Source organism: Neomonachus schauinslandi, chromosome 14 (assembly GCF_002201575.2).
Source record: "Neomonachus schauinslandi chromosome 14, ASM220157v2, whole genome shotgun sequence".
NCBI classification, from domain to species: domain Eukaryota; kingdom Metazoa; phylum Chordata; class Mammalia; order Carnivora; family Phocidae; genus Neomonachus; species Neomonachus schauinslandi.
In genome coordinates this window covers 66041916-66069245 of record NC_058416.1, presented here as the reverse complement: position 1 = coordinate 66069245, position 27330 = coordinate 66041916, and the positions used below count along the sequence as shown (strand labels likewise).

At 56.6% G+C, this 27330-nt stretch overlaps 2 protein-coding genes across 4 annotated transcripts; both read right to left on the bottom strand.

The window, feature by feature from the left end:
- Positions 1-114: 114 nt before the first annotated feature.
- Positions 115-1816, bottom strand: LOC110578339. The gene has a single exon (XM_021687873.1). The coding sequence runs from the start codon at positions 1444-1446 to the stop codon at positions 115-117; it is 1332 nt and encodes a 443-aa protein (XP_021543548.1). The 5' UTR covers positions 1447-1816.
- Positions 1320-27330, bottom strand: PPIL2 (peptidylprolyl isomerase like 2). 3 transcript variants are annotated; one of them, XM_021687872.1, is made up of 21 exons: positions 27189-27330; positions 25201-25250; positions 24103-24148; positions 21958-22020; positions 20714-20765; positions 16835-16886; positions 13439-13530; positions 12534-12623; positions 11663-11738; positions 10796-10956; positions 9600-9675; positions 8933-9039; positions 8379-8468; positions 8059-8092; positions 7393-7510; positions 3603-3659; positions 2920-2992; positions 2744-2806; positions 2516-2655; positions 2137-2239; positions 1320-1405 (listed from the first exon to the last, which is right to left on the bottom strand). In XM_021687872.1, exons 1-20 carry the CDS (start codon positions 27218-27220, stop codon positions 2143-2145), a joined length of 1569 nt encoding a protein of 522 aa, XP_021543547.1. In that variant the 5' UTR covers positions 27221-27330; the 3' UTR covers positions 1320-1405; positions 2137-2142. The 3 variants fall into 3 exon arrangements, with proteins under 3 accessions (XP_021543547.1, XP_044777088.1, XP_044777089.1); XM_044921153.1 differs by lacking the exon at positions 1320-1405 and having other exon boundaries at positions 1841-2239; positions 27189-27298; XM_044921154.1 differs by lacking the exons at positions 1320-1405; positions 2744-2806; positions 2920-2992 and having other exon boundaries at positions 1841-2239; positions 2516-2568; positions 7393-7487.

The window sequence follows — 27330 nt, the reverse complement described above, 5'->3', positions numbered from 1 at the left end:
ATCTGTCAGATATTAGGCAAGATCAGACATGGGAATTTTTCCAAAAGCCCTTTAATTTACCTGAGGACCTCACCAGGTACTTATAAAATCCAAGTGGTTTTAATATCTAGAAAACTAATTTAAGTTCCAAAACGACCTACAGCAATGTAAACCGTCCTTTGTCAAAGGCTCTTGGGTGGACCTGCAGCCCAGGGTGGCCTGGCCGTCATGCCTTGGGCCAGGTAGGTGTGGCCGCTGGGCACAGCTGGAAGGACGGACAGATGGACAGCAGCCAGAAGGTTTGCCCCTTGGAGCAGGACTGCCACGCTCACGTGCACAAGCCTCCTTCAGCCTCCGTGTCCAGCCCTCTGTCCTCTGTGTCTTTGTGAGGTTGAACAATAAAGCTTCCACTGTCAGATGGTGTCCTTCCCCGTAGCACCTCCTGTCTCGGGCGCTCTGCTCTGATGCTGGGAGCTTTGGGTCTGAGGTCTCCGAGCTCCTCCTGTGGCCACATGCAGCCCGCCGTGTCCCGGAGCACTGAGCCACTGGGCTCCCCACCCGGCAAGTCTGGGAGGAGGGTAGGGGGCTGGTGCACGTAGCCCGAGAAAGCCTCACCTGAGCTCCCCCCGCCCCCAAAGGCTGAGGAGTCCGGGAGCCTTCTGGGACCCTCCCTCTCCAGGGCCTCCACCCCCACCCGCACCCTGAGCCACCAGCAGCTGTGCGTTTACACGGCTGTCCCCACGCACAGCCCTCTCCTGGGTGAACAGGCTCTTGGCGGCATCCTGGGCACAAACACTGCAGTGTAAGCCTTTCAGCAGCTACCTGATGTCTCGGTGTAGCCGGGAGGGGGTCGTGGTGAGGAGGTCGTGAAGGAGGATGATGAGGGCCTGGCCCCGGGCAGAGGGGTGAGCGGGCGCTCTCTAGGGCCCCGGCCCCCGGCTGCAGGCTGCCACAGGCAGAGGACTGCAGAGGGACAGGGTGCACGGGGAGCACAGCCCTTGTTCTCCACACACAGGACAGCCCGTGACTGGCGTGAAGCGAGAGGACAACGGGCGGATGAACTCTGGGAAGGGGGCCCAGATGGCACCGGCGTGGACGTGCACGAGGGGCTTGAACCGAGGCAGCGAGAGACCAGGCTTGGGTCTGGGGTTCAGCATCAGAGGTGGAAAAGGGGGAGCCCAGGTATGTTCTGGAGCCGCTGTGGACATCTGAGGCTTGGGTGAAGGAAAGAACCACCAAGGACCGAGCCTGAAGTTTGCAGTGTGACCAGCTGGAGGGGGTCGTGGCCCGTGCCGGCCCGAGGACGACAGGCCTTGGGAGTGGGTGTGAGGGGCGGACAGCTGTCGCCACGCTTCTGCAGAGGTGCTCTGGGAAAGCCGAGGTAGTGGCGTCAAGGTCAGGAGCAGGGAAGCCACGCTGGCACGGGCTACAGAACGAACAGAAAACAAAGGGCGGGCCTGCAAACATTAGGGGTTTTTTTGTTTTTTGTTTTTTTTACATTTATAGAAAAATAAAGTCAAGGGAAGGGATTCTTTAAGTCCGGAAACGCTGGTGAGGCCGGTCTGGAAGCCCTAGTGCTGGGGTGAGGGATCGAGTGTTTGAGCACGAAGGCAGGCCTGGGGGGCAGGGGGTGGGCAGCTGCTCCCACGTGCGCTCTGCTTACCATCCTGGGGCGGGGGGTCCTGGGCACAGCCCCCACCTGGGCCGGACGGCAGGAGCTCCCCAGCATGGGCAGCATGCAGGTGCAGCGCCCAGCCCGCGGCCCCAGGGGAGGAGGTCTGGGCTCTGCAAGCCCGTGTTTCTAACCAGGTCCCAGGTGCCCCACTGAGTAAACAGTCCCCGAGACGAGGACGCAGACGGGGTGGGGGAGGGTAGGAGAGCCAGAGGCAGGAGACTCTGCCTTCCTCCCCCGCCGGGCTGCAGGCAGGCCTAAGGGCAACAGCCCATGCCCGGCAGTCTGAGACGTGGGCTCGGGCTCGGCCCGGGGCCACTGTACCCAGTGAAGGCTGGGAAGGCCCGTGGACTCCGAGGGCCAGGAAAGGGGACTCGGGCAACAAGTAAGAGCTTTAGTAAGCTGTAGTCGGAAGGGCAGAGAACTCTGTGATGTGGACACAGGCCCCCAGCCCTGAGTCCCTCCGGGGCTCCAGAGGGGCCGACCTGCTGCTACCATGAGCTGAAGTCCCCAAAGCCTCGGCTGGGCTTCTTCTTGGCCACAGGGACAGCTGTGCTGGTGGAGGGCTCTTCCTCTGCTGCCCGTTTCCTGGAAAGCGGAGACTCGCTCTGGCTGCTGGGCGTGGACCAGTCCCCCGCGCTGGGAACCCACGCCCTCCCGCAGCACCTGCTCGGTGTGAGGTCACAGTCACATACGCACCCCCCCCACCCCCGGGGTCCTCGTGCACGGTGGCGCTCCCCCCCCCGGGCACCTGCTCACCCCCCATGCCCGGTGCTCGCTCACCACGGGCGGCGTCTGACCCGTGGGCTCTGGGAGGCTGGGAGAGCAGCACGCAGACGGGACGCGCGCCCTCACTGCACTCACGTGGCTGCTGGATTGATGTACTTGCCCACCCCCTGGCGGTACGTCTGGGGGCCCTGGCTCCCCGGCTTGGGCTGGTGGGTTTTTCCTGTGCTTTCTGGGGCTGCCTCCTCGAGCTGCGTCATCTTGCGCTGCTCAGCAATCTGTGACGGAGCACGGTGACGGCTGGCCCGGAGCCCCGCAGGCCGGGCACGGTCCCTGCAGCCCCTGCCCCCCTGGTGGCCCCCTCACCTGAGCGTCGGCCTCCTCGTAGGGGTCCACAAACACCGTGGTGGAGTCGATGCGGATCTCCTCCTAGCAGCAGAGGGGGGCAAGTGAGGGGACGGCAGGAGGCAGCAGGCCCCTCCAAACCCGCCTGCCCGGTGCCCAGCCTGGGCGGCGATCCCCCGTTCTCTCTCGGCACATACCTTAGGGCGGTCGGTTTTGGGGTCGCTCTCCACGTTCTCCATGGCTGTCAGTGTGTCAAAGCCCCCAACAACCCTGCGGCCGAGGGACAGGGGTACCTCTGAGTGTGCCCCAGGACAGGGCACCCCCAAAAGCCAAGTCCCTGTGGCATGGCAGGAAGAGGGGCAGAGGATGGGCCTGAGAAGGTGCCACAGGGATGAGAGGCCTGGGGTTGGGCGGGGGGGGGGGCGGTCAGAGCAGGGCCAGCGGGCCACAGGTACTCGTACTGCTTCCATGCACCCTAGCACTTTTTGTGTGACAGGCTGCCGAGCTGAGGGGTGTGACATGCCACGAGGCCACAAGCTGGAAATACCATCTGGGCCTTCATAGGACAAGAGAACAGAGAGGCGAGGACGTGCCCAGACTTGCAAATTGGACCCAGCCAGAGGGGAGCCCAAGGGGGGTGAGTTTGGACACGGCATCTGGCCAGAGGGGGCTAGAGCGGCCCGCCCCTCGGCTGGCAGGTCTGCGGAGCCAACCATCCCCTGGCCAACAGAAAGGCCCAAGTCCCCACTTCTGTGTGGCCGTGGCCGCAGCAGTGATGGTTGTGGGGGCAAGCAGGCACTGAGCCAGGTGTGGGGGCAAGGCAGTGAGAGGGTCCCACTGGGGAAGAAGCCTACCCGCACCACCACCCCAGACCTCTTACCGCCCGAAGATGGTGTGCTTCTTGTCGAGGTACGCGCAGGAGCGAAAGGTGATAAAGCTGGGCGAGGAGGAGAAGGGGAATCAGGAAAAGCCTGCGAGCTTCCCCCGCAGCCTGCTTAGCCCCCAAGACTTCTGGGCACACACCAGGCATCCCCATCCCCCCAAAGCAGCTCTGGGAAGCTGGAGTTCCTTGTGTGTGCAGCCCCCACACCCTGCCTGGTCAGGGCAGGCCGTCAGCCAAGGCCGCCCAGGGGACCGGGACCCCAGCTCTGCCTCCAGCCCCGGCTGCTGCCAGCTTCTGGCGGACAGACACTGCCAGAGCCCGCGGGCAGAGGGGGAGACTGGACACCTGAGCCCGTCCCATTGTGACAGCAGCTGAAGAAGTAGGGATGCTGAACTGAAAGAAAGGAGACAGGCAGGAAAGGGAGCAAAGACGCCGAGGAACGTAGGTAAACACCCCTAAATGCTGACCTAGTAAACTTTCACATCAAATTTGGTATAGAAATGAGTGAAATTTAAATGTCCAGCTATCTGAACATGGGAGCTGGCTCGGCTGGGGGGACAGCTCGGGCAGGGTCTGTCTGCGAGGAAAGGAGAGAGAGATTAACTGGTAACTGCAGACTTTAAATCTACTTAAAGCCAGAAGTGACACTTAACTTCCAAGGCAGGAGAAAGAGAAGAGAAGAAATGAAAAATTTAAAAAAAAGGGGGGGGGAACCAGGAAGTACAAATTAGGATAACAGAAAATATGGATACTGACTGGAAGTATGCACCTAAGACTGTCAGTTTGAATTAAAATAACCCCAAATCTAACTGTGTGTCATTAAAAAGACGGCCCTAAAGCTTCGAGAATCTGGAAAGCTCCAAGTAAAAGAAAGGAAAGAGGTCTAACAAGAGATGGAGAGAAGCAGTGTGGGCAGGGCTGCCCTCCCGGGACACCAAATGATGCTGCCCATGTCCCGACGGCCCACGGCACACACAGTCAACAAGGGACAGAGGCCCTTTCCAGAAACCCACTCCACCGGGGACAGCACCACTTCCGAGCCCACCAGGCCTGACCAGACACGGCCAGTGGGCAAGTCTCCACAGACGCCAATGCCCATAAGTGTGCAGACCTGAACTCTGGCCACCAGGTGGGTCTCTCTGCCATGCGTTTCTCTCTTTTTTTTTTTAAATATTTTATTTATTTATTTGAGAGAGACAGAGATAGTGAGAGAGAGCTCGAGCAGGAAGGAGGGAGAGAAGCAGACACCCCGCGGAGCAGGGAGCCCGATGCGGGGCTCGATCCCAGGACCCTGGGATCATGACCTGAGCCGAAGGCAGAGGCTTAACCATCTGAGCCACCCAGGAGCCCCTCTGCCATGCGTTTCTAACACAGGTCGGGAAGCTTAAAAGGGAATGAAAGAGTCCTGAAAAGAAGGAAAGACAAGCAATAACATGGCAAACAAAGATATACCAGAAAGGAAGTAAAGTCTACGATTCGTTCTTTGACCTAAGAAGACAGTGAAGCTGGGAAATGCGTGCCGTCAGCATGTGCAGACCCGGATATTTGCGGAGGCGGAGCCTGAGAAAGGAGAGAAACCGGAGGAAGCCAGTGAAGATGGAAACAGAAGGAAATTACATAAAATAAAACCAGAAAAGCCCTCCGTAAACCATTAAGGAGAGCGGGAATGCAGACACCACGGAAGTTTGGAAAGCTAGAGATGGACCAGTTACATTCTGGCAAAACAGAAGCTACCCAGATGGTGCACAAAGTGGAACCCGACTAAGGAATTAGCGTGAAGAATCCGCAAAAGCTGTCCTTGGCAAGCTACCTTACCAAGCAGACCCCAATGTAAGCTAACCGCCCCCAGGCTGTGCACGCTGGGTAAGGTAGCTGACCAGCCAGCCCCGGCTCTGGGGAGAGGACTGTGGCACGCGGCCTAAAGCAGTGGCCGGTGGACCACCCGGTGCGGCGAGGACCAGCCCAGGTTTATTCCAGGACAAAACAGTGACAGCAAGGCTGGTCAACCCAGAGCTTCTATCCACAAATTCCAGAAGGAAGAGAAAACGCTCTGACCAGAGTAACAGATGCTAAGAGAAAAGCATCTGGAAACACAGCCTCTCCCAAAAAGTAGGCCCAGCAACAAATTTGATCAGATGGCAAAAGAGCATGTAACCTGGACAGCAGGATGCCCACGTCCTCTCCTTACAGGCCTGACCGGGAGGGGACTGGTGTTCACGCTGGAAGAGCGGAACACCACCTTGTGCTGATAAACGTGAGTATCTAGGAAACCCAAGACACTCTTAATAAAAACCATTCGAATTTTAAGAGAATTTAATAAAGCAGTTATATCTAAAATCAATTTTTTAAAAAAAGATTGTTTCAAAGAGAGTGCGTGCATGCACACAAGCAGGGGGGCAGGGGGGAGGGGCAGAGGGAGAAGCGGACTCCCCGCTGAGCAGAGAGCCTAAGGCGGGACTCCATCCCAGGACCCTGGATCATGACCTGAGCTGAAGGCAGATGCTTAACTGAGCCATCCAGGCACCCCCAAAAATAGACTTTCTCTATATGAGCAACAGAATTGGAAAAGAATTTTGATTTTAAAATATCAAATTAGGAGCACCTCGGTGGCTCAGAATATATACTGGAATATATTTTAAAGTACTATGGGCGATTTTTCCAACTGGAAATACCTGGAAAAAAATATCTGGAATACAGATACCTAATCTAAAAAGCTCTGAAGAAAAATACAAACCTCCTCATAAAAAACAAAGAGGAGGGCGCCTGGGTGGCTCAGTTGGCTAAGCGACTGCCTTCGGCTCAGGTCATGATCCCAGGGTCCTGGGATCGAGTCCCGCATCGGGCTCCCTGCTCTGCGGGGAGCCTGCTTCTCCCTCTCCCACTCCCCCTGCTTGTGTTCCCTCTCTCGCTGTGTCTCTCCCTGTCAAATGAATAAATAAAATCTTTAAAAAATAAATAAATAAATAAATAAATAAATAAATAAAACAAAGAGGAAGGAGTCGACAAAGAACAAGCAGAAACAAAGAATTTTTAAAAATCAGAAATAATGAAACTCAGGTGAACTCCTACAGCTCCCAGAGAGGGAACGACAGACAGGTCAAGAGAAACCCTGGCTGGATGGGCACCCCCATTCCACCCAACCGGACGGTTCTGCAGGGGAATCCCATCAAATGTGCAGGAAAGCCGTCACCTCCGATGCCACCATCACCAGCCGCCACGTTGCGCCAGACGGATCTCCCCTGTCCTGCCCACCCCATGGCGTGAGGCTCCTCCAGAAAACTGTCTTGCTACCACCCCGAAGACGCCCCTCCACCCCTGCCCTGCCAGGCTGGGTCTGGCCGCTCCCCTCCCCACACTCACTCCCGTTGGGCCCTCACCCCCTGCCTTTCCATCAGAGCACGGGGCCACCCGGGCCCGTACTTCTAGCCCATTCTCACCCCCTCGGCTGACCCGCTAGGACCAGCCTGGGTGTTGCACGCATCAGACATTATCAGCGCTTCAAGCACAATTCTCATGCCCTCCCCAGGTCTCCCCGTTTCTATAAATGCAGTGCACATCCTAGGCCACCCCCTGCCTGGGGCCAGCATCTGCCACCTCCCGCGGCCTCCCTGGGTCTCTGAGCAACCACCCACGTTACTTCGTGGGCACGCGCCACAAGGCACACACATGGGGGAGGTAGGAGTCTCCTCCAGGGCGCTGCCCACTTTCTGGGCGAGATTCAGGTTGAGCACACCCTTTAAGACAAAGCTGAGAGGGAGGACCCACCCACAGGCGCCCGCTGACTCACAACTGAGACTTGTTGGCGTTGGGCCCCGAGTTGGCCATGCTGAGGATGCCCCGGCCCGTGTGCGAGAGGTTGGGCCGGAACTCGTCTTTGAAGGGCTTTCCCCAGTACGACTCCCCGCCTGCAAGAGAAGCAGCATGGCTGGCGGCACCGACGCCGGGGTCCTGGCCCCGGTGCTGCCAGTGGGACGCAGCCCAGCTCCAGAAACGTGTGCTGAGTGCCGAGGGGCACCGCCGAGTACTTCAGAGGGCAGCCCTGGCCCCGAGGGACCCTCGTCACCATCTCCCCACGGATCCCTCCCCAGCCCCCTGGCCCCTCGGAGCCCTGCGTGGGGCCCGACCCCTAGTTCAGGGAGTAAAGGGTGGAAGCTGCAGGTCATGACTGCTCACACCACACTGGGTGAGGGAGCGGCCTGGGCCTCGGAGCCGACAGGCCCAGAGGGGTCTCTAGAGCGGCCAGAGGGCATCGTGTTGCCTCTCCCCGTCCATCCAGGCCTTGCGACCCTCTCAAAGTGAGAAAACTGAGGGATGTGCCTGAGGTCACACAGCAGGCTGGTGGCTGGCTATCAGATTCCACATCTGGAACTCTCAACATGGCCCCCCCCACCAGCCCCCCGCCCCCCCATGGCCTACAGAGAAGCCAAAGCTGACGGGGGAGCCCTCGGCCTACCTGTGCCTGTGCCGGTGGGGTCACCCCCCTGGATCTGTGAGAGGAACCAAAGCCAGTCAGCAAGCTGTGCCCCATGAGCCCGAGCCCCTGCCCTGCCCTGCGGCCGCGGCCCACCTACCTCTGGTGAGGAGAGCGCCCTCCCGGGCCACCCCCCTCAGGAGCCCAGCGCGGGGGTCAGCCCCCCCGCACGTTCCCCGCCCGAGGAGCAGGGCTCACGGGTACGACTCCCAGGAGTCGCCTGCAGCACGCGCCCCGGCCAGGAGTCCCACGGCCTCCACGGACGCGCAGGTGTGCGGCCAGTGTGGGCTCTCGTCACTCACCACAAAGTTCCTGATGGATCTGTGGAAGATGGTGCCGTCGTAATACTGCTTCTTGCAAAGCTTGATGAAGTTTTCACAGGTCTTTGGCGTCTACAGAACAGCCCAGATACCTCTGTGAGGTGTGGAGCAGCCGACGGGAGGAGCGCAAGCACCACCCGGGGCCCCTCTCAGCAGGGCTGCCGGTCAGCTGCGCGGCCCGGACGCGGGAAAGCAGGACCCGTGAGGCTGAGCTGCGGACACCGGCATCTGCCGTGACCTGGAGCGAGGGCCGCCGGGAGACGCTCAAGCAGGTGGGGGGCAGGGGTGTGTGTGTGTGTGTGTGGAGCCTGACCCCTTTCGTGTGATGGGTGCACACGCCCCTGCCCAGAACACGGGCCCAGGAAACACAGTGCGCGGCTAACGGGGTCCCTTCCGGCGAGGGAAGTGCGGGCCCCAGGCCTTCTAGGGACCAAGTGGGACATTCGTCCTACCACAAGCGCATACCAAGGGCAGCTACGGATTTAAGACCGTGGAAGGCAGCGCGGGCTCGGGGCGGGGACGGCGGCCACACGCACCATGTCGCAGTGCAGCTCCAGGTTGAGGTCGCCCTTGTTGGTGTGCAGCCGCACGTAGCCCTTCTTCTTCACAAACTGGTAGCGCAGTACGTCCTCGTCGATGGCAGCTGCAAACCGAGGCCCGAGCTCTGTGCTGCCCTCTGGCTGGGGCAACACCCCCCCACCCGACACACCAGGCTCTGGGGAGAGCCCAAGGCTTGGCCCCAGCCAAGCCCGGGCTCACAGGACCCTGGCCGCAAGACAGGGCGGGTGTAGGGGGCAGAGGGACGGGGCGCGGCTCGGCAACGGGGGGGGGGGGGGGGGGGGCACAAAAAAGGCCGGGACACGTGAGGTCGGTGGGGAGGAAGGGGACCTGTTAGGCCGAAAACACGAGAGGAAGGGGTGCAGGGCCGGTGCTGGGGTGGGACGTGGGCTGGAGCCCAGGGTGGTGCAGCCCCGACGGGTAGAGGGAGGACCGCCTGCCCCCGGCCGGGCCCCTGCTGCAGCCCGTCGCTGCCTGACCACGTGGGAGCTGCCGAAGCCCCCGTGAGGGCCGGGCACGATGGAGTGACGCTTGTGGGGGGGGGCCGGGCACGATGGAGTGACGCTTGGCGGGGGGTGGGCAGGACGCCCGCCCTCGGCCGCTGTGAGGCAGCACTGCTGCGGACGCAGGCGCACGGGCACCTACCTGCTTCGTGCGTGGTCTCCGGAACCATGGCGGTGGAGGTGAAGGAGGCGCTGACCTTCCCAGTGGAATAGTGCGCCTGCACAGGAAACCAGGGGGCCCATGAGCAGCGGCCCAGGAGGCCGGGACCCCACGGCTTGGGGCCACTCGGGGCCCTTCCTCCAAAAAGCTGTCCCTGGCCGCCACCCACAGAGCCCAGCAGAGGCTTCCGGGGCGCTTGGCCCTCTCCCTAAAGGCTCAGGGAGTGAGGGGACCGAGCGGGGGCACGTGCGACGAAGGGCCTGGACCGGGCAGGAAGCTGAGGCCCAACTGGCCAAGGCTCTCGTGGCAGCTGAGACCCTGGACTGAACTAGGAACTGGTCACTGCTGAGGTTCACAGTACGAGGGACTCTAATTCTTTTTCAAAGGTTTCAGTCTTCTACAGTAAACAGATTGCTTTTTCAATCAGGAAAAAATAAGCCCCAATATGTTGTATTTTTATCCAAGACAGAGAAGGAAAAAAAAAAGGGGGATTTCTCCCCATCAGAAAGAAATACACCAAAATGCTAAGCGCTATTGTTTTAAAGGGGTGGGACTGTGAACAAACTTTCTTTCCTCTTGCAAGTTTTCCTGGATAATTCTCTGGGAGCCACGGAGCCCCCGCTATCCCCCATAGCCCTGCCTGAACAGGGGAAGGAGCAGCTTTGGGGCCAGAGAGGCCGGGGCACAAATCCTGGCACCATCACTGCCAACTGGGGGCCTCGGGGCCAACCAGTGGGTGTTGCAAGAAGCAAACGTGACACCCAGGCGGTGGGCACCAGCTGTGCCCTCCTCTCAGCACCACTGCACCCTCAAACACCCCTGCAGTCTCTCCCTGGGTTTCCTCTGGGCACCAAGGGACCAGCTCTGTCCCTTCCCCACTGTCCCGAGGCTACAGTGTCCCGTGGTAACCAGGCAGAGGTCCACCCAGCCTCCCCACTCCAGGCTGCTGAGCTCGGGCCAGGGTGAGATAGAGACCCCGTGTGGCCCCCAGCACACGCCCTGCCACCCCCAGCCTCAGTGCAGGCCACCTCTGGGCCCCCAAGGGGCAGCTGGGCTCTGAGGGGTCCTGGCCACCTCCCTCCAAATGTATGCCAGGGCCCCCACGAGCCCCTTCCCCCAGGACCCCTCTGAGCGCAGGCTGGCTACGCTGGCAGCTGTGTGGCCCTCTGCCTCCTCACAGCATTCAGCTTGTCCACTTTCTTCTTCTCGGGGACCTTCATGGTGGCCGCCAGGACCTCGTCCCCTTTGAACTCCTTATAGAGCTCCTGCAGTGTCTCGCGGGTCTCGGCGTTCGTATTTTTCAAATAATAAGATGGGTCCTGTCTGGCCTTTTCTTCGTCTACAAAACAGCACAGTGTCCCTGCTCAGCCAGCCGATCCCCCAGCAATGTCCCCAGACAGGCGTGACAGGGACAGGAGGCCAGAGCCAGCTGCAACAGCAGAAGCCCGGAACAGGACGCAGGCCAAGTAACCCAAGCCTCCACACGGTGACACTTTCCTGGTGGCCACGATGCAGGGGAGGGGGTGCGGGGAAGAGCTCGAGGCAACAGCCCGCAAGGATGGCAAGTCAGCCCGCCCAGTTTCGGCTGTGGTCAGCTCTGGACTCCGTCCCCAGCTTTGCCCTGGCCCCAGTCACACCCCCGCCCAGGACCTGCGTCCACACCAGAGGGACCCAGCAGCCCGCAGTCATCACCTGTCCCCGCAATGGGAACAGAGACAATTTCTAAGGAGCGAGAGGAGGACCTGGGAGAGGACATGGCCTCAAGGGACCCTGGGGCGGAGGCAGGAGCCAGGCCTCCACTGTATGCGGCTGTGGGCACCAAGCATATGGGCCCCAGCTGGGACTCCCCACATCAGGCCCCTGTGGGCGGGCGTGGGCAAGTGCGGTCCTGCGAACCTCGGCACAGAAGCGAAGCATCAGCCGGTCTGGGATTGGGCAAGGCTCCTGGGTGCTCCCGCCGCCAGCAAGGTGAGGGCTTTACCCAGAAAGCACTGACCTGTTTCACCCAAACCCCTGGCACCCAGGCCAGCTGTGGTTGTACCTACCAGGATCTGTTATTTTTAGGTTATTCTTCACATGAAAGAAACTGGAGACATTGAATTTGTCCAAATTGGTGGGGTCCTGCAGCAAAAAGAACACACGCAGCAGAGTGAGCCGGGCAGCAAAGGATGGGCGGGCGGCCTGAGGGTCCTGGGCCCAGAAGGAGAGAGGCCGGGGGCAGCACAGAGATCTGGGCTATCGAGCAGGGAACGGAGGGCACCAGGGGTCATGAGCAGGCTCTGCCCAGGCAGGGCCACAAGCAGGGGTGGGGACAGCGGCACACTGTGTCCCCTTCTCCCCAGCACATGGCTGATGAGCACGAACGGACGTTCATCTAGGGGATGTGGGCAGGCATGGGGCAGCCACCTTAGGCCTCCCACAGCCCCCCGCGCTCCCTTTGGCCCGGATGCCACAGAGCCCGCAGTGCCTCGGGCCCTGGTGACGGCAAGCCCACCCCGTGGGAGGGAGCACACATGGACCGCTGATGAGGATGGGACATGCCAAGGACAGGAACGGCCCACGAAGGCCATCTCCGAAGTTTCTAAGTCCAGGTCTTTCAGGAACCCACTCAGGGCTGACACCTAGAGGCACGCCTATGCTCGATGCTGGGGCAGGGCACACACTAGCCTGTCCTCTCCCACTTGGATACGGACATGGCTTTGGGGGCAGAGATGAGCGGCCCTGATGCAGCAAGGACAGGCATCGGAAGGAGAGATGTGACAGCCAGATGGAAGCGGCCGTGTGAAGACCTGGGCTGACAGAGAGCAGGGGCGCTGGGGCTGGGGGCGCTGCCAGGAGCTGGGGGCAGCTGGGAAACTGCAACCAGTCAGGCCCCAGAGCCTGGGCAGGGAGGTGGGATTGGCAGAGGGCACCCACCTGGAGGGTGATGATGTCCTGCCGAGAGAAGGGCTCGTCCGTCAGCAGGTCTCGGAAATTCTTGGCCTTGATATTTAGCTGCTCCACTGCCTGCAGCCAGGAGGGAGCCCACCGTTATGGTGCCTGCCCCAACCCTGGCCCTGGGTGGGTGCCAGCGCCATTCCAGGGGTGAGGAAAAGGACGGCGTGACCATGTACCCACTGCCGAGAGCCCCACCACGGAGGGCGGAGCCTGCTGAGCCCCCGGACACTCGAACCAGCCATCTCAGCAAGGCTCACCGAAGGACACTCCCATTACACACGTGACATCAGCAAACAGGCTCAACAAGGCCGGCCATGCAGCTCTACCAAACCCCTTGCACCAAATCTGTGCACTCTTTGGGCAAAAGCGACCCCGGAGCCCCTAGGGCAGCGCTGGCCACCCAGACCCTGCCAATGGCCAGGGACAGGTGGGAAAACAGCTCAGAGGGGGCTTCCCTGCCACACGGCGCCAACACGGCTGCTGTTGTGCCCTCTGCCGGCCCACCCGGAGCAGCAGGCTGGGGGCGGGGAGCGGGGCCTGCCCACCATCCTGCATCTGCCCCTCCAGGGGATGCCAGCGGCGGTGGGGGGGGGGGGGCGCCTGGCTCAGCACTCCCCTCAGGCCTGGGCCTGCCCTCAGAGCACAGATTCCCTCCCAGGGCCTGATCAATGAAGACAAAGACTGTGGGGCAGACCCCTGGGGTACAAAACCACACCCCAGGTTTCCGGTCTGGAGGCCGCAGGAAGGGCACATCTCTTCCCGACTACACTGGGACGAGGCCAGGCTGTGCCCACGGTGCCTGGTGCAAACTCAGCGCCAGCCCAGGGTCGCCCTGAGCCACACACCTGAAAAGCCTACATGTGACACAGTTCCTGAGAACCCACCTCATAGGTGTAGACGTTACCAGTGGTCCTGACAGCTACGATGTGGGTGTTGTTGGTGAACACGGTGAACAGCACTGGGCAGTGGTACTTTCCTAGAAAGAAGGCCCATGCAAAACCAGTCAGAGAAAGGGCTAAGGTCAGAGCAAGGGAGGAGGCAGAACCCCGTGTCAGCAGGCCCAGAACGGAGACCCAGAGGGACAGTCAGCCACTCACGCCCCCTGCTCCAATCCCAGTGGGAAACTCCCAGTCATCCTGCAAAACCCAAGCCCTGCATGGCCTTCCTTGGAGGAGTCTGCACCATCAGCCCCCAGCCCGCTGCTAGCAGCCACCACCCTAGACAAGATCTTCCTCCTCCATCTCAGACCTTGCCACATTCCCTAACCTCCTATACCCTCGCCTGCATTACTGCAACAAACTCCCACTGCCCTCCCCACGCCTGCCCCACTGACTCCACACCAGGCAGCCAGGAAGCCCGTTCAAGTAAGTCCCAATGAATACACTGTGGAAAAAAAGTGTGTGGGGGGGATATTTACAGATCAGAGATTGAGGAGATAGCAATCACACGGATTTGTGTGGACTTTTAAAAAAATCTTGATTTGAGGGGCGCCTGGGTGGCTCAGTCATTAAGTGTCTGCCTTCAGCTCAGGTCACGATCCCAGCGTCCTGGGATCGAGCCCCGCATCGGGCTCCCTGCTCATGCGGGAAGCCTGCTTCTCCCTCTCCCACTCCCCCTGCTTGTGTTCCCTCTCTCGCTATCTCTCTCTCTGTCAAATAAATAAATAATCTTAATTTGAAAACTATAAAAAAACGATTATGAAAGCATTCCAGAATTTTGACTACGGGCTGGACATCTGATGATACTAAAGAATTCCTGTTAAATTTTTAGGTGTGATGATAGTACTGATTACTTTTTAAGCCCTTATCATTTACAGATACACACTGAAGTACTTAGGCATGAAATGACATGGTATCTGATACTTGCTTCAAAATTACCGAAGCAGGTGCCAAAGGGGAGCAGATAAAATCACACAGCCCTGAGTGGACAGGAACGAAGCTGGGTGATGGCTACGGGGCAGGGGATCACCATACTAATTCTCTCTACTTTCATGTGTCTGCAGTTTTCAATTAAAAACAAAGCCAAAGGGGCACCTGGGTGGCTCAGTTGGTTAAGCGTTCGACTCTTGACTTCGACTCAGGTCATGGTCTCAGGGTCCTGGAACTGAGCCCCATGGCAGGCTCCGTGCTCAGCATGGAGTCTGCTTGAGGATTCTCTCTCCTCCTCTCCCTCTGCCCCTCCCCCTCCTCACGCACATGCCCACGCTCTCGCATCTTTTAAAACAACAACAAAGCAAAAGGGGCGCCTGGGTGGCTCAGTTGGTTAAGCATCCCACTCTTTTTTTTTTTTAAGATTTTATTTAAAAAAAAATTTTTTTTTTTTAAAGATTTTTTATTTATTTATTTGAGAGAGAGAATGAGAGAGAGAGCACATGAGAGGGGGGAGGGTCAGAGGGAGAAGCAGACTCCCTGCTGAGCAGGGAGCCCGATGTGGGACTCAATCCAGGGACTCCGGGATCATGACCTGAGCCGAAGGCAGTTGCTTAACCAACTGAGCCACCCAGGCGCCCTATTTTTTTTTTATTTTTTTTAAAGATTTTATTTATTTATTTGACAGAGAGAGACAGCAAGAGAGGGAACACAGCAGGGAGAGTAGGAGAGGGAGAAGCAGGCTCCCCGCAGAGCAGGGAGTCTGACTCAGGGCTCAATCCCAGGACCCTGGGATCATGACCTGAGCCGAAGGCAGACGCTTAACCTACGGAGCCCCCCAGGCTCCCCAAGCATCCAACTCTTGATTTCAGCTCAGGTCTTGATCTCAGGGTTGTGAGTTCCAGCCTTGCACTGAGCTCCATGCTGGGTGTGGAGCGTACTTAAAAAAAAAAAAAAAAAAGTGCTTGCTGGTAAAAAATGTTAAAAAAACCCCAGGTGAATGGTCAGATCTCGTCTCTCCTCTCTGGCTGGCAGCGGAGAGTCCTGTGGTTGCCCATGCCCTGCACGACTGCTCTGCTCGCCCCAACCCAGACCCCTCTGACCATAGCCCCCTGCTTCCACCCCTCACACTGTTCCAGCAATACAGGCCTCCTCAGGGCCTTTGCACTGGCTGTGCCCTCTGCCTGGAATGCTTTCCCCCACATCCCCTCATGCCTCCTCTCTCATCGGATTCCCACGCAAACCCCGTCAGCGTGTCTTGCTATGACTCTCTCCTCCCCGCTCCTTATCTTCGGTTGCTGGAAGCAGCAGCCTCTGACACGCTATGGGGAGCTGTTTTCCAGTTTCCTCCCTCACCATAATGTAAGCTCCTTTTATTCCAGGAGGGATGTGGCCTGTTTTGCTCTCTGCACATGGCAGGCACTCAGTAAATATGTGCTAAATGAGAGGCACACTGTGGGCCTCTGAGTTAGCCGATCTCAGAGCGGGGGGTCTACAGTGCTTGGCTACCAGCGTGGAGCTCCCTGACCTCCAAGACCGTCCACAAAGCGCTGTGCTTCTGTTTTGTCGAGGCCACTCCCTCATTTACAGTGAGCCGGCACCAGCTCTGGGGCGAGACAGGCGTGTTGGGCCCCAGCGTCAGGTGCCTCAGCATCTTGCCGGGAGCGCAGACAACCTCAACCGTGGCATCTACACGGGCTGAGAAAACTGTGCCAGACCCACAAAGAGCCAAGAGCAAGGTCGGTGCCTGCGAGGGTCACCTCAGCTCTGGTATCTGAGAAGACCAGCGGAGGGTGTGGAGGACTACAAAGCAAGATCCCTGGGCTGGGGTGGGGCTTCACAAGCAGTGGTGAGGAGAAGCCCAGCCGAAGAACCCGGCAAATCCATCACACCCCCACACCCACCTGCCCTGGCCTCTGAGCAGCTCCTGCCCCCAGCAATGAGCAGACCAGGGTCGCAGCTAGACAGGGTCCATGCCCACAGGGCCCAACTGTATGCACAAAGGCCATCAGCAACCCTCATGGCCCCACTGCCCTCGTGGGAAGAAGTGCCAAACTCAACATTTCATCCCCCACCCCATCCCCAGCTTTAAACTACCTGGACCTTTAAGGAGAAATTATGTTACATCTCTTTTTTAATTGGGGTAAAGTACACATAACCTTTGCCACTTTAACCATTTTATTATTTTAAGTAATCTTTACTGCCAATGTGGGGCTTGAAGTCACATCCCCGAGATCAAGAGTTGCGTGCTCCACTGACTCAGTCAGCCCAAGGCGCCCCTACATATTTGAAAAATTAAGTGTCCAGCTTGATCAGAAAGGAATGATGGATTCTGCAGAGAACTTGGTGAGAAGCAGGGGCATTGGGGTCTGTGGCACAGTCTTTGAATTGGCTGTAAGAGGGATCACTCACCTTCCTTGTTCTTTGCAAAGTTCAGCTTGATCAGGGACCTCCCGTCCAGTTTCTGGAAGAAGAAGAATTAATAATTAGTAATAACGAGTAAGTGGCTGATGTGAAGAAACGCGGAGCCTATGAGGCTGGGTGAAGCAGAGAGATGGGCAATGTCTCTGACCACGCAAGCCTTCACAGCTGCAGTTAAGAGGTAAAGCCGCAGGGGCCGCCCCACGGAACCCCCCAGTCTCTGAGTGGCACCCTGACCCGCTCACAGGGGCGACCCCCACCTAGAGGCTGAGGGTGGAGGTGTGTTTTATACTTCTCAAATGTTCACACGTTTTTATTGTGAGCCCTGATGCACTGACTACTTCTGAAGTTAAAAATGAACGTATTTTTTTCATCTGGCTGGGGGGCACATAGGCGTGCCCCTACTGTTCTGCTGTAGGACTATTTAAGAAAGACAGAACATTAAAAAGTGGGCGGGGGGGGAAGGGGGAGGAGGATGGGTTAGCCTGGTGATGGTATTGAGGAGGGCACGTTCTGCATGGAGCACTGGGTGTTATGCACAAACAATGAATCATGGAACACTACATCGAAAACTAATGATATAATGTATGGGGATTAACATAACAAAAAAAAAATTTTTTTTAAAGTAGGGGGGAAGGAATCAACACCCCCACATGCTGAGTGATGGGTCCTCTATTTTTCACAGTTCCTGCACTGTCTGCGGTTTACCTCTTCTATGGCAAACCTTACAATAAAACAAAGTCCAGGCAGCCAGGGGGAAAAAGCTGCCCTGGAGTCGGGGGCCTGGGTTGGAGCAAGTGAAGGGGGCCGTGGAGAGACCCCAATAGGGGAAGGCAAGGCTGCGTGCCCAGGAGCGCCTGACTGAGGGCCCACATCCCGGTTGGCCCCTGGCCACTCTGGTGCAGGACCGGCCCTGCCTACCCGAGCGAGGCACAGAGGAAACGCTGGTGGGCATCCCAGGGCCGGGCCCCTGTGTCCTCGCCCTCCCCTCCTCGGCCCAGTGCAGGTGAGCATTCAACTCAGGGCAGACAACAGGGTCCTCGCTCCGAGGCTGCTCCCATCAGATAGCCCTCCTCCTTCAGGCCCAGGCGGCCTGGGTGCATGACCCTGCACATAACATGCTCCTCCTGGGTCCCCGAGAAGTGACATGGGCCAAGCCAGCCCTTGGTGAACTGCCCTTGTTTAGCTGCCATACTGGGCCTGGCCAGAGGCCGAGGTTTTGGGGCCCTGCAGAGCACCCGTGAAGCAAAATGCCCAAAGCAACAAAAAGCGCTCAGAGGCAACCGAATGACAATATCCACGGGGAAGGAGACCGAGGCCGTGAGGACAAGCATGGACAAGAAGACATGAGGGAGTCCAGGGGCACAGCCACCCCTGGGAACACAGAGTGCAGACCCTCAGCCTGACCCCGGCTGTTCCACTGAGGCTGGCGTGGCATTCGCATCAGGGAAGGCAACGGACCCTGAACACAAGCCAATCACGGGGCACAGGCAGGCAGCACGGACCCCACAGGAAGCCCCCGGAAGCCCACAGTGGCTCCCAGCAGAAGGCCTCACAGGAACACTGCCAGTCACGCTTCCAAATGACCAAAACTGAGAAGGACACAGCAGACACCCGAAGGACAGCGCTCTCCTTAGGGAGGCCAGGCTGCAAGCATCACCTCAACCGTCTGAGAAAAAAGCCCACAGGCTTTTTCTGGTGGCCAGGCCCAGAACGCGCACCCCCAGTCTAGCCCCCTTTCTTCCAAGGGCAGGGAAGGACCACTGGTGAGTCACCCACCTGACGCGAGGGGCCCACAGCACCCTACACTCTGTCACAGGGGCCAGCGGAGCCCAGACAGCACAGAAGGGCCTCCAGGAATCAGGTAACAAGACCTCGGCTAAGTAAAGAACCAGTGACATTTCACCTGTCCTACCTACGCTGGCAACCAGGACACGGTTCACACGGCTTGGCCCTCACTGCCTCCCCGTCAAGCCTCACAGAGCCCAGGTCCTCCTGGGCCTCCCTGACGGCGGCCTCCACCCTGCACGGCCTCCAGGGTCTCCGTCACAGAACTGACCTGGCCTCACGCAGACTGCTGCCTTCCCCATCAGGACAGGGCCTTATCCTAGCACACACGGCTCCAAGGCCCTGGCTCTGGCCGGCTCTCAGCTCCACGGTGCCAGACCCGGCCGCCTCCGTATTTCATCAGGTTAACCTCTCAGCCTCACGCACCACCCCAGACACCCTGGAGCCAACTGTCCTCCAAGGTCACACAGAAGTGCCCACCCTCCCTGCTGGCCCTCCTCATTCCACCTCCACCCCAACTGCCTGCCCCTACTCGTGCACCCAAATCCCTCCTGCCACTCGGGGCTCTGCTTCTGAGGGGTCTGCCTTCCTGCTGAAGCCCCACTGGCCCGGAACGCCAAGCACAGGCTAGATCACCTGGTTCCACCCGTCCGTCCCTGGCATCCCTGGCATAGGACATGCTAACTGATCCAGTCCTCCGAAGATGGGACTGCACTAAAAGGCCCCTACTGGGCTCTCCCCGGCCCCGGGGAAACACAGACCCTGATGTGAGGGCCCCGCAAGGCCCACAGGTCCATTTGTAACAGCAATGGTGAGTCCGGCCTCTCTGTGCCACCTCCTCAGCCTTCTTCCTGGTCCACGTTTGCACAGCACCTCTCGCGCAGACAAGTGCATAGCTCCCTGGCTGCTCTCCCACCTTCCACCCTTGCCTCCCTATAGTCCCATTTCCCACACCGCAGCCAAGGCGAGCCTTTAAAACACAGTCCCGATCGTGACACACTTCTGCCCGAAACCCTGCCCGGTTCCAGCACCCCCAAAACAAACCTGAGCTCCCCCAGGGCCTTCAAGGCCCCCATGACGTGGCCTCTATCTACCACCATCTCCCCCCCAACCCCGGTCTCAGCTTCGACGGCACTGCTCCACAGACGCTCCCCAAGACCACCCCCCCCGCCGGCTCCCTGCCAGTGACCGCCTACACCTCCCACAGCCAACAGCTCACAGGCCCTGCACACAGCACAGGCTCACACCTCGCTGAATAAGTGGCTGCAACTGAGGAACTGAAGAAATGGGCCTGCAGTGTGAGGGAACGCGAGGGCTCCGAGAAGTAAAGGGACCACAGGAAAGTGGGAAACGTAGCAGCCCCACGGGTTTATGATGGAGGCAAGGCGGGGGGGGCAGAAAAGGCGACTAAGCTGGAACTTGGCTCTGCACCCAACCCGTGTTGGGTGCAGAGATTACTTAAAAATAAAATCTTAAAAAAAATTAACGCTTTCATACTGAGGCGAGGCAAGGAAAATGTCTAAAACCTGATGATACTCGTTGGGGGAAAGGGGAACAGGCGTTTGCAACTTCCCTGGAGGACAATTTGCCAGTAGCTACCAAAACAGAAAATGCACCCACCCTGTGACCCAGCAGTCCTGGGAGGACACTCGTATATGTGTCCAGAGAAACGTGCACAAGGGTAGTCCCTGTCCGCCGTAACAGCGGGTGACTTCAAACACGCTGCGGCAGCCCCCCAGGAAGACGCATGCAGCCACCACAGAACACAGCAGGGCTCGACGCATGGGTGTTCAGATCTCCAACACTCCAAGGGGTGTGAAAGCAAAGTACAGAGGCGTTCGCACGTGTGACTGCATCCATGGCCCAAGGAAAGAAGATGTACACCTGTACAAAAGTGTGTACGTGAGGGAACATTTCCAGAAAGGAACAGTGTGGGGAAGGGAGGGGAGAACAGTCCCATTCACAGTGCCCCGTGAACGGTCCTCTACCACGCTTGTGTGTACGCGAAAACCACAGACCCAAAGGACAGACGCGAGGATAGCATTCACTCGGCATCACTTAAACTCCTGCCCGGCCACCTACCTCTCCATTGCTGGGGTTGGTCCCATACTTCTTAAGCCAAGGGACGATGTTACTGAAGGGAAGAGAGGAGAGAATGTCAGCCAGGCGGACAGGTGCAGCCCGGTGGCAAGGCCACCATCCAGGAGGGCCCCGTCCGGGTGAGAGCTGCGAATGGGCTTCGCTCCGCTTCACTTCTGCTAGCACCTTGCCTTGACCAAGGAAGTGAGGAGTGTTTCTGGATACGTGGGTTTCAATAAAAACACACCTAGTGTTTTTATTGTGGTTACGGATAAACAACACAAACCAGCGAGAAAAGATACATGTAAATGTTGATACGTCCATACAGTGAGATACTGGGCCAGCATCGAAAGTCAGGCTTCCAGAGAATTCTGAACGACACAACTGAGTGAAAAATGGATTCAGAACTATCTTCGCATGGGGCGCCTGGGTGGCTCAGTCGTTAAGCATCTGCCTTCGGCTCAGGTCGTGATCCCAGGGTCCTGGGATCGAGCCCCACATCGGGCTGCAGGGAGCCCACTTCTCTCTCTCCCACTCCCCCGCTTGTGTTCCCTCTCTCAGTGTGTCTCTCTCTGTCAAATAAATAAAATCTTAAAAAAAAAAAAAAAAAAAGGAACTATCTTTGCAGTATTATCTCAACCATGTACCACAAATAAACTCACAGAAAAAGAGGAGTATAAATGTTGACAGTAGTTATCCTGGATAGTGTGATTAAGATAAATTTTTCCTTTTATTTTGAAGTATTTTCCACATTCTCTAAAAAGAGACTGAAGCATGAAAAAGTTACAGAAGCTGGTTTATGTTGGAACATAAAACTGAGCATCATGCTTCAAAACACAGCACTGGGAAACTATGTACCTAAATTATGACTCTGCTTTCATAAAGTGAAAAGTACTCAAGTTCATTAACATCCAAAACAGGTATAGGTAGGCCAATTAGAACCCTAGGCTCCCCCATGCGCGGGGAAAGGTCAATGCCACCCCAGGCAGGGACAGTAGCGCCTGCCAGCAAGGCTGCCTGGCCAGGGGTCACACCAACACTGCGGCCTCATCCCCGAGGCTCTGGAAGTCTCTCCTGGGTCCCCAAGGGGCCACCCAATGCTCCCGAGGCTGCCAAGACCCCAGTGTGCGGCCTGGCTTGGCACTACCTGAAGCCACAACCCCTCCAGCTGGTCCCATACCCCCTTCCTGAGTGGGTGTCCACAGTCTCACCCCTTTTGTTAGCTCTAAAGTCAAGGGAAAACTCACAGCAAGTCAAAGACGACGCCTTCAGGGGTGCAGACTGGGTAGACGAAGGGCTGCAGAGAGAGACTGAGAAAGGACAGAGTCACTCCGGGTCACGCAGTGGCTCCCGTGACTTCTCCCTTTGTTCCTCCTGCTTCCCTCCAACAATTCCGGGGCTCCTCTGCCCAGCCAGGGCCAGGGGCCAGTACAGAGGTGACCCCCACATCCCCGCCCCTCAGAAGCTCCCTGCACACACCAATCAATACAAGGCAAGGGTCCCAGGAGGTGCTGAGGGGGCCTTGGGGGGACAGCAGCCGTTCTCCCCACTCTCTCTGCCGTGTCACCTGACATGTGTCATCATGTTCGAGCCCAAAAGAGGTTCCTGAGGGTAGCCTTGGGGCAGCAGGACTGGAATTCACTCCCTAAAACCTCACATGGCATGCAGGCCATACTCTTCTACTGAGAGCTGCCCTCTCTCATCCCAAGAGACTCTGGTGGACCTATCCTGGTCTGGGGGTGCCCTGCTTGCTCCTGCTTAGAGTGTGCACACAATTCCCCCCACATGTCCAAGGGGTAGGCACATGACTCAGGCAAGTGCCCTAGGAGCCCTGGGTAAGTTCTAATACATGGATATGGGGGTAGATGGGTCTGCAGAGACCCAGACTGCCACAAGCCATTTACCACCTCGTGGAGCGTCTACTTGGGAAAAGCAGAACATATAGATGAAGGGAGACTGTACATGGTGACCTTGCTTGAGCCAGTACCCTTTTTCCTTTCACGGGGTTTCCATCGCTAGCCATCAAGAGCCCTGGCTGACCTGGCTTATTTGTAAATCGGTCATCTCTAAGTTTGGTCAGCACAGGTCAGTCCCCCGGACCTGGACAGCCTGGCAGTGACAGGGTCACCTCCCCAGATGCTGCTCCAGAAAGCCCTCCCTCTCTGGCCCAACCTACTACTCTAACCCAGTGGTGATCCTGCTGGGGACTGATGAAAACAGGACCCAACACCAAAGCAAGCTCCAAATGGCAACACACCGTACATGCATCTTCTCCCAAACGGGTCTTGAAGGGCATATTCTCAAAGCACATTTTTACCCAAAACCCAAGGTAGTTAAAAAGTGGGTGAAACACAGTTTAGAGACCTCTTGGAGGAACTAGGAACCAAGGATGAAAGTATTTCCATAAAATCCATTCATACACACTCTGAATGAGAACAGATTCCCATGAGGCTGATGACAAAACTTGGTGGGGAGAAATCCAGCCAATGATGCCTGGGTCTCACTTGTTGACCCTCCCTGAGCAAGTGCCAGGAGCAGGGAAAGCCCTCACTCAATGCTCCGAGGGAGTCTCCAGGGGCAGACCGAGTGGCTGCATCCCTGGCCCTTCCTGCCCTGTGGTGTCTGGCGGAGAACACTAGGAGCGCTGTCAGTTCTCAAGGCTCATCGTGACCTACGGAATCAGAAACCAATGGGACACACACACACGATGCATGTGTCCAGAGCAGGGATGATCACAGCTTGAGCTTGGGGCAACTCAGGCCCAATGGACCATCCCCAAACCCCCAATGTCCTGGGGTTCATTAATGCTAGCCCCACTTCTCCAGCAGACCCACCTTCTGTTCATACACATACCAACCATGGTAGGAAGAAGCCTCTGAGTGTCTCTACAGCTGGGTCTCTCCCCATCCCCACCAGTAACCTGTGTTCCCGGTGCGGGGGAAGGGGTTCACAGTATCATGACTATTACTGATGCTGTTACTACCTAGACTCTGGACTAAAAGTAAAGCATGAAAGACATGGGCCCGGAGTCAGTCCACGGGGTTCAAGCCTCGATGGCATCACTTTCTAGATGTGACACCGGGGTGAGGGACTTCCCACTTTTAAACACTGATCCTCTCAAGTGTAAAATAGGCTTAATGACAGAGTCTACTTACCCTGGAAGGTAAAAAAGAAGCTAAAAGAAACAATGCATAAACATACAGACACAGAATGAACAGAAAGTAAGTATTAGTTCTTATCACTGTTAGGTCACCTTTTCTCAATTCAAGGAAGATCTAGGTAGGGGAACACAGACAGAACCCACATCTGCATCTCCAAGGATCAGATTCACTGCCAAATAATGAGTATCAGAAAACAACTAGGAGGGACAGATTAACACTCGAAACTCTTACCTGCAGTGATCAAAAGGTAAACGACGAAAATTTGCTTGTGGAATATCTGTTTAAGATGAAAATAAAAGAAAGTTTATTCTGTGAATAACCTCATGGATGTGTTCTTACCAATAATTCAATCCCACGTTAAGAAAAGGTTCATGTAAACTACCTACTGCAAAAACTAGTGTAGGTTAAAAAACCTTTCAATAAGTAGAACACATGGAGTACATCAAGAACACACTTAGAGGAAAAAGCACATACTTGCTTAAGCCACTGCGGCTGGGTTTCTCCCACAACCCTAACACCTTTGCTGTGGGGTCTGGCTTGGCTTTCCAAGACAGCTGTGCTGGTTTTATCCCCAACAGCAATTAATGAGAACGTGCTCTTTTTACTGCAGCCTTGATAGATTTGGGTATTATCATTCTTTTTATTCTTTATTAACTTGACAGAAAAAAGAATGTTATTTTAATCTATGTCAAAAAGTATCACCACTGGGGCGCCTGGATGGCACCGTCAGTTAAGCGCCTGACTCTTGATTTCAGCTCAGGTCATGGTCTCAGGGTCGTGAGATCAAGCCCCACGTCTGCTCCGTGCTCAGTATGGAGCCTGCTTGAGACTCTCTCTCTCTCTCTGTCCCTCCCCAGCCTGTTTTTGCTCTCACACGTGCTCTCACACACACAAAAAATATCACCACCAAGATTAAACATTTCTCATGTGTTTAGTGTATTTTCTCTTTTGTGAATTATCTGTGTTCTCAACCTATCCGTCTGCTACAGTTTCTGTGTTTTTTTTTTTTTTAAGATTTTATTTATCTGACAGAGAGAGATACAGCGAGAGAGGGAACACAAGCAGGGGGAGTGGGAGAGGGAGAAGCAGGCCCCCTGCGGAGCAGGGAGCCCGATGTGGGGCTCGATCCCAGGACCTTGGGATCATGACCTGAGCCGAAGGCAGACACTTAACGACTGAGCCACACAGGCGCCCCTCTGTGTTCTTGTTCATTATTAATTTTTACAGTCTCATTGTATAGTGAAGACATCATTCCTTAATTACACCCCCCCCCACACACACACACACATACATCCACACCAAGGGAAACAGAAGGATTTCATGCCTTACCTGGTTTCTTGCCACCATAGAAGTGAGTGTATTCGGCACAGGTAATGTACCTGAAGAAGAGAAAGAGAATATTACTACCACCCCCCTTTATAAAGAGGACAGTCTCTGGAAGTAAGTGATGACTGAATCGTTTCACTCATTCAGCAAATGCTTATTAAACACCTACTTTGTGTCAGACCCATAGTAGTAAATACAACAGAACACAGGGATACACAAATTAATAAGCAAATACAAACAATCCTGCTTTCCTCTGAAGAAAATGAACAAAACTTAACAGAAGTCTTGATGATGCAAAAGAGCTAGCCATGGGAAGATCTCGGGGAAGAACTTTTCAGGCAGAGGGACCAAGCAGGCTTATCACATATAAAAGCCCTGAGACAGGAACAGCTGTTGTGTTTTCAGAAAAGGGTGAAGTCGCTGAAGAAGAGTGTGCACACGGGCATGGGGCAGCAGATGAAGAAGGGTGGTGGTCGGACCACTCGGTCTTACCCAGAAGCTGGGTAAGAGCTGTGGATCAGCTTTAAGCAGTATGGAAAGCTGCTGGAGGGTTATGAGTAGGGCCCTGGCATGATCTAACATAAGTCCTCAAAGCATCACTCTGGCGCCTGTGTAGAGAGGGACAAGCAAGAGAGGCAGCAGAAAACCAATCAGGAGGCAACTACAAAGGTTCAAGGAGGAGCGGACATAAACTCCACCTATGGGAGGGTTGGTGGATGAGTGAGAAGTGGTTCCTGGAAGAACCACAAAGATTTACCGATGAACAGGGGGAGGAGAGAGCCGCAGGAGAAAGGCACCAAGGCTAACTCCCAGACTTCTGACCTAAGAAACTAAATAGCGGTGTGACCACTGAGAGGGGGGAAATGAGGGGGGAGCATATTAAATTTGAGATGTCTATCAGACCTCCAACTGGAGATGTTGAGTAAGCAGCTGACTATTTTAAGAGAGGAGACTACAAAGAAGGTAAAGGGAGAAAAAACGTGGAGAACATGAATGTATGAAGTCTGGGAGAGAGGGAGGAGGATCCAGCAAAGGAGACTGAGAATAGAGAGGCCACTGAGGCAGACATAAAACCAAGACCATATGGTGTCCCACATACTAAAGAAGGGCTTCAGAAGGAGCGAGATGGTCAGCTGTGTCATATGCTGTTGAGAAGCCCAACAAAATGAGAATTGTGAACTGACTACTAGACTTAGCAACAGAGAAGTTACTGGGATCCTGACAAGAGTAGTGCTGCAGAGTAAAGCCTGCCTGGATTGGTTTCAAGAGACATCAAAACACAGCAAGCAGATGCAAGTGTTTCACGTCTTGTTAGAAAAACAACAACAAACCACAGTGGCAGCTGGAGGGGAGCACGGGGCAAGACTAGTTTGTTTTATTTTATTTATTTTTTTTTTTAAAGATTTTATTTATTTATTTGAGACAGAGAGAATGAGAGAGAGAGAGCACATGAGAGGGGGGAGGGTCAGAGGCAGAAGCAGGCTCCCTGCCGAGCAGGGAGCCCGATGCGGGACTCGATCCAGGGACTCCAGGATCATGACCTGAGCCGAAGGCAGTCGCTTAACCAACTGAGCCACCCAGGCGCCCAAGACTAGTTTGTTTTAAACTGCAAAACTCGGAGCATGAGTGCAGCCCGACGAGCCAGCACGCAGGGAGACTGGAGGCGCAGGACAGGAAGGGGCTGATTCAGGAGCAGAACTCAAGAGTTCAGGGGCCCGTGCTCGCCCAGCGCCGAGGTGGTGGGTGGGCCACGCTCGGATGAGGACACCTACGGTGCGTTAGAACCGGGAGCCCGGGAGACCTAGGCGCCGGGGTATGGGGTGGGGGGTAATTCTCCGCCTGGGGAAGGGGTCAGAGGCTTCTGGGACGAAGCGGCATTTGAGAGTGGCTCTGGGAACCAGCTCTGAGAGAGGGAAGGGGTCGGCGCGGAGTGCGGGACAGGCGGGCACCGAGCCGAGCGGGGCTCCGCTCCCGGCTGCGGATCAACTTACATCTTGTCCTTCTGATGCTGTCGCTTCCCCATGGCGGCGGCGGCTGCGGCTGCGGCTGCGCTGGCAGTGCCAGGACCAGCGAGCGCGGAGAAACGACGGCAAACAATCCAGATTCCGACTTCCGGGCCCAGCTCCCTAATTA

Coding starts and splice junctions, on each gene's coding strand:
- LOC110578339 (XM_021687873.1), bottom strand. CDS start 1,446: ATGTTTGCAGGCCCGCCCTTTGTTTTCTGTTCGTTCTGTAGCCCGTGC.
- PPIL2 (XM_021687872.1), bottom strand. CDS start 27,220: ATGGGGAAGCGACAGCATCAGAAGGACAAGAT. Junction 9,040..9,599: donor GGAGACCACGCACGAAGCAG/GTAGGTGCCCGT, acceptor CTCGGTTTGCAG/CTGCCATCGACGAGGACGTA. Junction 2,807..2,919: donor CCAAAACCGACCGCCCTAAG/GTATGTGCCGAG, acceptor CTCTGCTGCTAG/GAGGAGATCCGCATCGACTC.